General features: G+C 37.9%; 1 protein-coding gene across 29 annotated transcripts in view; it reads left to right on the top strand.

The window, feature by feature from the left end:
* The window catches only part of pmfbp1 (polyamine modulated factor 1 binding protein 1), a 327,880-nt gene that overhangs the window by 302,598 nt on the left and 12,730 nt on the right, over window positions 1-12,552 (top strand). For 25 of the 29 annotated variants that reach the window (XM_073907540.1, XM_073907534.1, XM_073907539.1 and 22 more), the window contains 4 exons: window positions 4,553-4,720; window positions 6,839-7,011; window positions 9,596-9,670; window positions 9,828-9,910. In XM_073907540.1, the coding sequence (XP_073763641.1) occupies window positions 4,553-4,720; window positions 6,839-7,011; window positions 9,596-9,670; window positions 9,828-9,910 (499 nt within the window). Of the gene's footprint in view, window positions 1-4,552; window positions 4,721-6,838; window positions 7,012-9,595; window positions 9,736-9,827; window positions 9,911-12,552 lie in introns of all 29 variants that reach the window. The other 4 variants (XR_012382835.1, XR_012382833.1, XR_012382832.1 and 1 more) reach the window with 1 other exon arrangement.

The raw sequence follows: 12,552 nt of genomic DNA, 5'->3' as shown, positions 1-12,552 counted from the left end.
CCAGAAGTGCCTGAGTGGAATGTGTGCAAAACAGCAGACAGAAGGGCCGGTGCTGTTTTTTTAAAGCACTCACTCTCATTCTTTAAGTGCTGTCAGTGTTGTGGAGTAACTCTAATTGCTTTTTGGATAACCATCTTCCTCATTTTATGGTCAGCAAACTCTACAGGATCACAATAAAACCGAAAACCAAAAAAATAAGAGTCCCCACTGTCCAGACCGTAATATATACATACACACATATAAACATACACACACTCCACCATTGCTCTGACTGCAGGAGTAATGATTATGCGTGTGTGTTGTGCATCGGTTGTCTGTTTTCAGCACTGGCTTTTAAAAATAATTGCTGTTGGTGCTGCAGTCGTATCAGAGGAAGGCCAGTAATGATTCTCGCCAGTCGTGTGGAACGCGCCATGCGGGGAAGCGGGGGGAGACAGACGCCACAATAAAGGCGGCTATCATTTCTGTGTGTGCGTCCGTGAGTGTGTGTGTTTGTCTGCCCGGCACATAATTATGGTTGCATAAGGTTGTGTATTCATATCTGTGTGTGTGAGAGTGTGTGTTGGTGGAGTTGCTATGATTACAGTGAGCGTGTGTGTGTGTGTGTGTGTTTGCAAACATACTCAGGCTGCCCGTCTATAAATCAGGTGTGAATTGAAGAAACTGATGAGTCGAGAATCTCATTTGAGTGTGTGTGTGGGATCACAGAGGGATTAGAGCTGGATATAAAGCTGCACAGGTGTCTGAGACTACCTCATAACCCGCTTACATACACACACACACACACACACACACACACACAGACACACACACACACACACACACACACACACACACACACACAGCATTTTAATTGTCTTTTCTTCACTGCCTTTTATTGTCTCTCCTCTGCAGCATGTGTGTGCTGTGGGTAAAGGTCACCGCGCTCCACCATCTTGCACACTGACAGCGTTACTAGCCATGAAACTAGTCTGCCTTTTAATTTAAGCTGAATTCTCATGTGCTGGAAACCTGAGCTTTCATATTAGTTGAAATTGTGCGAGCTGCTTTAGATTTGCCAAAATCATAAGAGTGTAATACTGATTTGTTCATGGATAGAGATACACAGGTAAAGATTAAATCTGTGCTACCAACGACCTTCACTGGAATTTTATCAACATTTATAATATAGAAGTTTGAGGTATATAATATCATATGTTATATATATACAGTAGGTTGACAGGGTGGCTCAGTGTCGCCTCACAGCAGTTGGGCCAGTTGGCAGTTCTTTGTGAAGTTCGCATGTTCTCCCTATGCTGGTGTGGGTTTCCTCCGGGTGCTCCGGTTTCCCCCACAGTATAAAAGACATGCGCTATAGGTGAATTGGGTAAACAAAATTGGCCGTATTTCAATGTGGCCAGATCTCAATACAGAAGAGTATCTTTGGGATGAGGGCTGCACGGTGGCGCAGTGGGTAGCATGTTCGCCTCACAGCAAGAAGGTTGCTGGTTTGAGCCTCGGCTGGGTCAGTTTGCGTTTCTGTGTGGAGTTTGCATGCTCTCCCCGTGTTGTCGTGGGTTTCCTCCAGGTGCTCTGGTTTCCCCCACAGTCCAAAGACATGCGGTACAGGTAAATTGGGTAGGCTAAATTGTCCATAGTAAATGAGTGTGTATGGATGTTTCGCAGTGATGGGTTGCAGCTGGAAGGGCATCAGCTGCGTAAAACATATGCTGCATAAGTCGGCGGTTCATTCCACTGTGGCAATCCTGATTAACCCTTTGCCGTTAAAATGGTTGGAATAGTTTTAACCACAAGAATCTCAGCTTTCAAAAGATATATGCCATGTTTAGTATTTTGTGGGAAGCCGTTATATTTAGCAATGTTTCCCCAAAGTTTTGCTTTAGAAAACGCTATGTACCGCTGGCGGTACATCAGAACGGCAACAGGTTAATAAAGGGACTAAGTCTGAAAAAATGAAATGAATGGATGAATTTTTGGGATGTGATTAAATGGGACAAATCAATGGGACATCAAGTGCAAAATTCTGTTATGTCAATGTAGATCGAAATAAGGAATATTCACTACACGTTGTTGAAGCTATGTCATGAAAATATTTGGCCGGTATCTTTTTAAAGATATTTCAAAGTATTAAGACTGCACGATATTGAAAAAATCTGACATTTTGATAATTATACTATACTGTGATATATATTTATGCAATAGTTTAAAGGTCTGTCTTAAACGCTTCATATAAACATGAATGATAGTGTTTTCTTTCATTTCTTTTGGGAGAAAATTCCAAATTTTAGGAGCAATGTGACCAAAAGAGGTTTCGCCAGATCATTAGATTTACAATGCCAAATTCTAAAAGTCCAGCACAGGCCTGGATAAGGAATTTAGAGGCCCCTGGGCACAATGTCCTGTAGGCCCCTACCTGACTGCTATAGGTGAATGGACAAATAAGATGAATATAATATTTTTTAAATAAAATTAATCTATTTAATAAAATTTTATAAAATTAAACGTATTGCCCACATTTTTAAAATAAATGATATACAGTACATATATTTCTAGTCTACAAAGATTTAACTTATTTTTAAAGCATTTAAAGCAAACTTAAAAAAAAAAAAATACCAATACAGCTAGTAAAAATTTATGGATTTTAATATACGAGTTTAAGTTCACTGAAGCAGCACTAAAAACGGATATTTAAGGGTATTGTTTAATGTATAACTTTTACAAACTTATAATGCATATGATTTGGATATAACACCTCTTCAATCCAGTTCTTCTATAATACACACACTTATTCATGATTCCTACTTGTCTTCCTCGTGAGGAAGAGTAATCAAAATCTGATATGTAGTGGGGGAAAGAAGAAGAACGTGTTAATCAGACGCTGGATTCGAACCGGTTTCATGATTGATCGCGTAAAAAATGTTGCCATGCGCTTTACGAGCTACACCACTCATGCTGCTGTCTATTGTGCTCTTTGGTTATGTTGTCTCTGTCAATCAAACGGTGATGGGCATGAATCACTTAACTAGTTTATTCCAACAAGGTGTGCTATTTGCACTTAGCCTAAATAGACACTCCAAAATCTGCATTTTCCCCCCCTCTACCTCGCAGGGGCTCCAAGTGCGCACGGGCCCCTGGGCCTGTGTCCATAATGCCCGCTGGTTAATCCGGCCCTGGTCCAGCACTAGAGGAGCATAACAATCGGCTTGGAGTTCATTTGACAAACAGTCAGAAATTTTGTTTGGTGTCAGGTTACAAAGTGCCTTATTGACTTTATTCTTCAATGCGGAAGTGTGCTCGTTTTTGCGGTTGTTTTAAAACTTCGACTAGAACTTACAACTTATGACTAGAATTAATAAACAGCAGAAATTGGTCAAACTACTCACTCTACAAGTGTGTTCATGACTGTACAGACAAAGCAGAATAGTTTAGACCAGTGGTTCTCAAACTGTGGTGCGTGTATCACTGGTGGTACACGGGCTTTCTTCTAGTGGTACGCGGAGGAATCAAATATGTCATATGTACATGCAAGATATGTTTCAAAATTTATCACAAATGATTTATATATGAATATGATGACAGATAGCCTATATTTATGAGGCCCAAGCTACATTTCCGGGTTGATGAATAGGCTACTATATGTTAATACTTTACATATAAGTCAGGAGTTTTTTTAAAGAACAGTAGCCAACCAATTTTATTTAAATTTTAAAAGCACATATAATTAAAACGTTGACTTTTTATTTTGGCTGTTTTTTTTTTTTGTTAGTTTTTTTTATCTGTAAACACAATACAGTGTTAATGTTCAAACTATTTCCAATGTTTAAAGTGGCTGACAATAATAAATTTTCTTAATAATAGGAATTAATCGGCCTGGTTTTTGAACTGTGTAGAGCTGTAGGTGCTTAATTAGGCCTTCTACTCTACTGTATTTTAAGACTGGTCATTATAGTGGTACATGGAGAGACAATTTTTTTCTGAGGTGGTACTTGATGAAAAAAGTGTAAGAACTGCTGGTATAGACCATTTCAATGTGATAATGTGCAGTCATTGGCCCATGAACATTAACTTGATAATCTTATAACTTTAACAAGAGGCAATTCAATCATAACTTAATGTCAAATATTACTATTATTAAATATTACTAATAATGTCAAATATTACTATATATCATACTGTAACACTATAATTTTTTGCCTCTTTTAGAATTCCCTGAAGCGATAAAAATTTAAAATGTAAAACAAGAAAACATGGTAGGACCATTGTTTTTGTTTACATCTCTCAAAATGTTTATAATAAAAAAAATATCAGTTTGCAACATCAAGCAGCACAACGAGCTGTTTTTAATTTCTACAAATGAATGGAAGTGAATGAGACCGGAAGTCTCCAGCCAAAAGTATTCTAATTGCTGCACCCTCTCATATGCGAAGAATAAGGTCAGTAAACTGATATAAAAATCTTAAAATCTACTCTTTGGTGCACTCATTCTATTAACGCTGGTGTAATGTGTACACTTTAATGGCTTTCATATTCAGTATCTCCATCTGTCCTCCAGGCTCGGGCGTGTGAGGGCCGTTTAGCAGAGCTGCACACCCAGCTCTCACACTCAGAGCAGTGGGCACAGCAGCAGACCAGAGCCCTGCAGGACAGAGAGGAGGAACTGCTCATGCTGAAGATGGAAATGGTGTCTCTTAGGGAGAACTACACTGCTACACTTTCTCAGGTCAACCACAACATCATTCACAGCGGATACAATAAGTATTTAATACTACATCACCATTTTTTTTTTAGAAAACATATTACAAAGGTGGGGTTGACTTTAAATTTGAATCAGATGTCAAGTCACAACCAAAGTAATTCAAACATAAATAGAAAACTATTTAGTTTAGATATTAAGTTGTGTCTACACAAGGAAAACGTATCAACGAATTACCTTGTCTGAAACATTCAGGATGCGCACGCAGCGAGGTGGCAGAAATAAAGCGGGAGCACTAGCATTTACAGTGAGGGAATGACATCCGATGCAGTACATTTTCGAGTTTGTTGTTGTCTTAGAAATAAGTTATATTGCTTACATAATATACATATTATTTACATAATGCTCAGTGATTCAGCAAAATTAACGTTAAAGTGAGCAGCGTTTATCTGACAGGTCCATTTGTGATAGCACCCTCCCATTGGATATTGGATATAACGAAATAGCCAAGTATCCAGCCCGAAATATACAACTCATTGAAGCTCCAAGTGTTTACCAAAACTTTGGATGCCAACTGTTTTGTTCTGTGCGGTCACATGCAAGAAATAATGCTCCGTGATTACCAGATTCAAAACTTTGTAGTGCTAAAAACCGAGGTTCTGCTAAGCCAAAGTCAAGGAAAAAAGACTAATGTTAAATAAGGCCTGGGTAATCATCAACAAGCAAAACTACTGCATTCTGACAGCGAACTACACCTGTACTGCAGGGTATGTCAACTTACACAATGACCTAAAGTTGGTTTTATATTCGCACATTTGGACTTTCTCCTTAACAATATAATTTCATAAAAGTATTATTAGCAAACTCTAAATAGCGAAATCATATTAGCAGCCAATGACTATCAAAGTACAACATTGTTTACAGTCAAACAAACAGTGTTAATGTTGTTTTCAAGTCACACTTGCAGGTTATTTCAGACCGAATATTCAAAGTGCCGTGGTAAACAATATAGGGATTGTGTCACAAGTTGTCACTGAATGAATGTGTGAATATTAAACCAACTTTACCTTAATAATTTACACTTGCACGTTTCATTCTTAGCATTCAGTGTGTGCAGTTTAATGAACCATATGTAACTGTTTTACTGAAATCATTGCTGCAATCAAAAACGAGTGATGTGTATGATTCAGCATAGCGTGAACTTACCTGATATAACATGAGAACTGAAGAGTCCGGCATTTTTAATTACATCACTTCATTCAGCTCCCTTTTAGCCAAAGACGTCTGCAGTTGGCATTAAAGCAGTGTGGTGTACGGTAAAAGTTAAGTTTTCTACTTTTGGACTTTTGAATTTCGCATCGTACTGCACAACATGACATGTTTACTATTGCCAGCGGTCTCTTTTTGCAACCGGGAACTCGTGTGACGCCATGTGTTGTATGTTGGTAATTCCTCTATTGAACACATGAAGAAAGGGAGGTATTATAAAGCATAGAAAGCCCAGACAGCAGCTGAAATTTCTCAGAAGTTAGAAAGCAATTCAGTGCAAATTAGCTATTTCAGTTTAACACTTACATTACCAAACAATGAAGATGAAACCAGGGTGGACATTTCAGTAAGACAATGATCACAAGCACAGCCAAGGAAACTCTCAATTGGTTTCAGAAAAGAAAACAAAGCTGCTATAATGGCTCAGCCAATCACTTGACTTGATCCATTAGAAAATAAGAACTAAAGATAAGAGTTGACAGACTAGACCCACAGAACTATCAAGATTTTTAATACATTTTTTAATTATTTTTTTAATAAATTAATAATAAATTCACACATGAGCAATGCATGAGGCTTTATTTTTCATACAAGCGGCCTCTTAAAGCTGTCAGTACCAAAAGAAAGCCTTTTATACAAAGTATTAAATAGGTTTTAATACCTTCTCCTTGTGTCCATCCATTGCTATTACACATAATTCTGAAAAAAAAAAGTTTTGGATTGTTTGGGTTTCTACCAAAATCTGGTTAAATTTTATCTCAGCAGCACCTTTCGAAAAGTATTCAATAGTAAAATCACGCTGTGTTTAATACTTATTTGACCCGCTGTGTATAACGCTGTGCTTGGGGTTTTTGTGTAAACTGCTCTCTTGTGTAGGTTGAGGTCTTGAACTCACAGATGGACAGTGTGAATCAGAAGTACAGCTCGGCGGTGTGTGAGGCGGATGTTTTGCGGCAGTGTTTAGGAGATGCGCGGACTGACAGCTCTCGACTTCACAGGGAAAGTGAACTAGTCGTGACCAATGTCAACCAATGGGTGAAGGAGCAAAAGTAAGTTCTTTTGCAATCAGCAAAATTAATATGTTGTTTGTTGGATGTAATCATTCAGTAATATATTATTACCATCTGACCATTAGCTTGCCAGATTAACATAAATCTTTGATCATTAGCAGTGTGAGTTTTAGCAAGGATGCAAAAAGAGTAGTAACTGTCTGCAGCATGACCATCGTAAAGGGGGTCGCACACCAGATGCACCGCACCACGGTGCGCCATGCCACAACACGACGAGTAAACATAGTGCATGTACAGTTAAACCAGAAGTTTACATACACTCTAAAAAAGGAACATAACCAGTTTTTAAAAATGCCTGAGAGTAAATTATACTAAACGTTTACTATTTTAGGTTCGTTAGGATTACCTCAATGATTTACATTTGCTAAACGCCAGTATAATGAGAGAAATTTTCTTTTGAGATTTTTTTATTAATTTCTAGAGAGTCAAAAGTTTACATACCTATCCTTGGTAATTTTTTAGCTTTGCTTTTAAACTGTATAACTTTGGTCAAATGTTTTGGGTATCCTTCCACAAGCTTCTCACAATAGCTTGCTGGAGTTTTGGCCCATTCCTCCTGACAGAATTGGTGTAACTGAGTCAGATTTGTTGGCTGTCTTGCTCACACAAGCTTTTACAACTCTGCCCACAAATTTTCTATAGAATTGAGATCAGGGCTTTGTGATGGCCACTCCAAATCATTCACTCTGTTGTCCTTAAAGCACATTTAAACTAAGTTGGCAGTATGCTTAGGGTCATGGTCTGTTTGGAAGACCCATTTGTGGCCAAGTTTTAATTTCCTGGCTGATGTCTGATGAGATGTTGCTTCAGTATTTCTACATAATGTTCTTTCTTCATGATGCCATCTATGCTGTGAAGTGGACCAGTCGCTCCTGCAGCAAAACAGCCCCACAACATGATGCTGCCGCCCCCATACTTCACAGTTGGGATGGTGTTTCTTGGCTTGTAAGCTTTCCCCTTTGTCCTCCAAATGTAACACTGGTCATTATGGCCAAACAGTTCAATCTTAGTTCCATCAGACCACAGGACATGTGTCCGAAAATGTGTCTTTTTCCCAGTGTAATTTAGCAAATTGTAATCTGGCTTTTTTTGTTGATTCTGGCTTGTTGATTTTCCCATGTTGTCACACAAGGAAGCTCAAGTGTGTTTGAGGTTTTCCTTTAATACTATTCTACAGTTGTGCCTCAAATTATCTCAAATGTTGTCAATTAGCCAATCAGAATTTTCCAAAACCTTGACACCATCATCTGAGCTTCCCCAGAGGCATAATAATCTTATTGTATGTAAACTTGACTTTCAAGAAAAGTTTTAACAATTTCTCACAAAATATCTCTCTCATTATTCTGCTAAAAGGCATAACATAAACAAATGTGATAATCCTAACCTACCTAAACGAGAAAGGTTTAGTCACATTAACATCTAACTTTTTTTAAATGGATATGTGCCTTTTTATACAGTGTATGTAAACTTCTGATTTCAACTGTACATAGTACATGTGATTTTTCAGGTTTTTATTTTTATGTTTAAATTGTTTATTGTGGAAAAAACAAACATTACATCAGTACAGATAGTTACATATCATTCTTTTTCTTTTTTTTTACAAAAGAGACAAAAAAAATAACAAAAAAATATATATATAATAAAAAAGAGAAATATTAATAATAATAATGATAATAATAAAAGAGGAAAAGAAAAATAGAAACATGAGTATTAAGTGTACTGAACATTACAACCAAATATCACAATCAAATGTTCAGATACATTGTCAATGTTGAAAGTAAATATTTACAATTAAACGATATAAAATGGTATTAGATAAAACAAAAAAGTTTAATTAATACGAAATAAATTAAAAAGGAGGGAACTCAGGAGAGTGCATCTATTAAATGGAAGGCAATACCTTAAGAGAGTTAAAGTAAATTATAAAACATTGCCACTTTTTGAAGAAATCAGGTTTTTATTTTTAATAAATTTGCAACAATTTCAAAAACTCTTTTCACATTGTCATTATGAGTTATTGTGTGTATAATTTTGAGGAAATAAATGAATTTAATACATTTTGGAATAAGGCTGTAACATAAAAATGTGGAGAAAGTGAAGCGCTATGAATACTTTCCGGATGCTCTGTAGCTGTGCTAGTTTAACATGTCGCATATCAATCTTCTCTCACATAACGAAACACTATTTAATTGAAGATTTATGTTTTTATATGTAATCTAATTATTTTGTAATTACCATTATGTGCAGTCAGTCAATCATGATCGCTAACTAAACCTCTTCACATGTACCTGATCACCCTTTGGTGTTTATTTTGCAACAAAAAAAAAGTAAATGTGACTTTTTAATACATTAGGTGTCACAGATACTATCGCACAACAGAAGGAGCCAGTATATGCATTTACAAAAGTATAGAAAGTGTCTGTGGCGCTTCAGAAGTTTAGCATCCTGAGAAAGGCAGTGTTATAATGGCTGTATCATTATCATTCAGCATCATGGCTCATTGTGACAGCAGCTCGCAGCTTCCTCACTGCAGCCCATTATCTCTGCCCCTGCTCCACTCCAGGCACACTAATGAGAAACTGGCACTCAAGATCAAAGAGCAGAGCAGGAAGATCATCCACCTGACAGCCGAGAGAGAGTAAGCCCCGCTCGCCCCTTCCAAAGCTGTTTCCGCTTGGAGTGTGTACAAACATGGATTTCTAGGTCCAAGTAGCAGAGAACGGTTGCATGCAAAGATATGGAGAGAAGGGTGTGAAATGGGATTAGGCTGTAATGTTTGTCCTGTCTTCATGCAGTCACCTTCAGGAGAACGTGAAGGGTTTACAGGGGGAAATCAGGAGGCTGAAAACAAGAGAGAATGGAGGCACAGCGTATCAAGGTACAGCAACACACACTTCCGGAGTAAAGCCCTGAACACACTCGCATGTCCCTAACACAAACATATACAGTTGAAGTCAGAATTATTAGCCCTCCTGGGTTTTCTTTACCCCAATTTCTGTTTAACGGAAAGATTTATTCAACACATTTCTAAACATAATATTTTTAATAACTCATTACTAATGGATTTCTAACTGATTTATTTTGTCTTTAATAATATTTTAATAAAAATAATAATATAATAATAATATTTTATATATTATAACATATTATAAAATATAAAATATTTATTATTATAATATAATAATAATATTTTATATTATTTTACATAATATTTTACTAGATTTTTTTCAGGATACTAGTATTCAGCTAATATAATTAGCTTAGCTTAAAAGAGCTAATAATTTTGACCTTAAAATAGCTTTTAAAAAATAAAAAAATACTTTTATTTTAGCAGAAATAAAACAAATCAGACTTTCTCCAGAAGAAAAAATATTATCAGACACACTGCGAAAAATTCCTTGCTCTGTTAAACATAATTTGGGAAATATCTGAAAAAAAAAAAAAAAGTTCACAGGAGGGCGAATAATTTAGACTTTAACTGTATACGTCCATTGAGACTTTTATGAGTATCCAGATTTTAGGTTGTTTTTGACATGAAACAGAAGGTGTGATTTAGTCTACAACCATATTGTGAGGAAATTTTAGTATTGAGCATTAAAAAATCCAGGGAGGCATTAAAGCAGTTTTGAAGGATCTGAATAAAGGCCCTTCCACACTGGGTCATTTTTTACTCGGTGTTTTCGGTCAACGTTTAGCACCTTGTGACTAAATAAAGTACTCCAATGTGATCATGCACACCAACACACAAAACAGCAGGCACAAAAGCGTCATTTAAAGAAACGAGTGATTTTCACTGGCATCGAGCAGAAGAGTATGCAAAATCACTCCTTGACGATAGATGGCTCTACACAACTTTAGCTTCTGACACCCGCTTGAATCACAGAAAAAGGAGACCAAGTTGACACGCTTGGTGCTATGGATGGTTCAAGTAGCAGCTTTAGCGATGAAGAAATGATTATTGTTCACCAGAGCAATAAGCAGCTCCACGTTCATATCGCCTCTGGGCATCTTCTTGCGCTCGCATTGACAGTTTTGCGCTTGAGCGCCTCCGAGTGCTGTTTACTGTAACTTCAGCAGCTCCGTGCACGTGAACAAAAGTGCCAACCTGATTGGTGGAGAAGGTTTTGACGCGGTGGAATGAACCACCAATTCCAGCATACGTTTTACGCAGCAGATGTCCTTCCAGCCACAACCCAGCACTGGGAAACACCCATCAACTCTCACATTCACACACACACACACACACACACACTCCTACACTACGACAAATTTAGTGAATCCAATTCACCTGTAAAACATGTCTTTGGACTGTGGTTGAAACCGGACCACCTGAAGGAAACCCACGCCAACATGGGGAGAACAGGCAAACTCCACACAAAAACATCAACTGGCTTAGCCAGGACTCGACTCAAACCAGCGACCTTCTTGCTGTGAGGTGACAGTGCTAACCCCTAAGCCATCATATGGAACATCATATGACCCATTTAATTATATTTTTCAAGTATATCTTTTGTGACTTTCTGTTACTATCCTTTTCAAGAGTTCACACTTAGCTGATGATTTATAAAAGCTTGTTTGGCATGCTGTCCCGGGAGAGAGCCCCGAGCTCAAGGACTCCTCGAGTCCGGGGCTTCCTCCTGTTTGGCAGAGCGAGAGGGGAGCCTGAGCTCGGTGGATCTCAGAACTCCCCCGCTGCTGTAGCTAAGGGAACACAAGGGTTAGATAAATGCTTGGTTTTTATGTATATTGAATGTCTTTGGATGGTGGGAGGAAACCGGAGCACCCGGGGAAAACCCACGCGGACATGGGGAGAACATACAAACTCCTCACAGAAACCACAGAAACGCCACCGGTCCTGGGGGGCCAGGGCTGGCGGTGTTCTTGCTGTGGGGCTCGCAGTGCTAACCACTGGGCCGCCGTGTCGCCCAGTCAGAGGTAAAAGAGGAGGAAAAGGGGAGGAGGGGGGTTTCTTCCAAACGAAGATCAAGTGAATTGAAAACTGTGGTTATTTATAGTAGCTTGGGTCTCGAATGATTGGAAGATACTGATTAGCAAATTCGAGTCCAGCTGTGATAAATCATAAACACGTCATCCTCTCGAAATTAGTTTATGAATAAACTTCACTTAATCAGTTTTTTTGCATTAACTATTAAGTAGATGTGTTTTGTTTAACATTTCATACTGCAGAAAATTATTTCTTATGATAGCTGTAGCACTTGTATAGTATCTCCATGTAGCATTTGAATATCTCTCCATTTTCTTTGATATAACAGAATATCATGGTAACCACCGCTCACAGTTGCAGCCTTTATTGAATGCATATTAGCATTGACCTTCATGGTAAACAGGCTGTAGCCCATTCTGTCCTCTATAATCTTGCATGGAAACCGAGCTTATTTGCAGGTTTTTCCTCGAATCACCTGTCCAGTTTGATCTTTCATCTTCTCCTCTTATAATTCCTGGATGACCCGGTGCTGGCCGTTTCCTATCACAGCTCTCCCTTTCATTATTTTGTTCCTC

This window comes from Danio rerio, chromosome 7 (assembly GCF_049306965.1).
Source record: "Danio rerio strain Tuebingen ecotype United States chromosome 7, GRCz12tu, whole genome shotgun sequence".
In the NCBI taxonomy this organism is placed as follows: Eukaryota; Metazoa; Chordata; class Actinopteri; order Cypriniformes; family Danionidae; genus Danio; species Danio rerio.
This window is presented reverse-complemented; position numbering and strand designations above follow the sequence as displayed.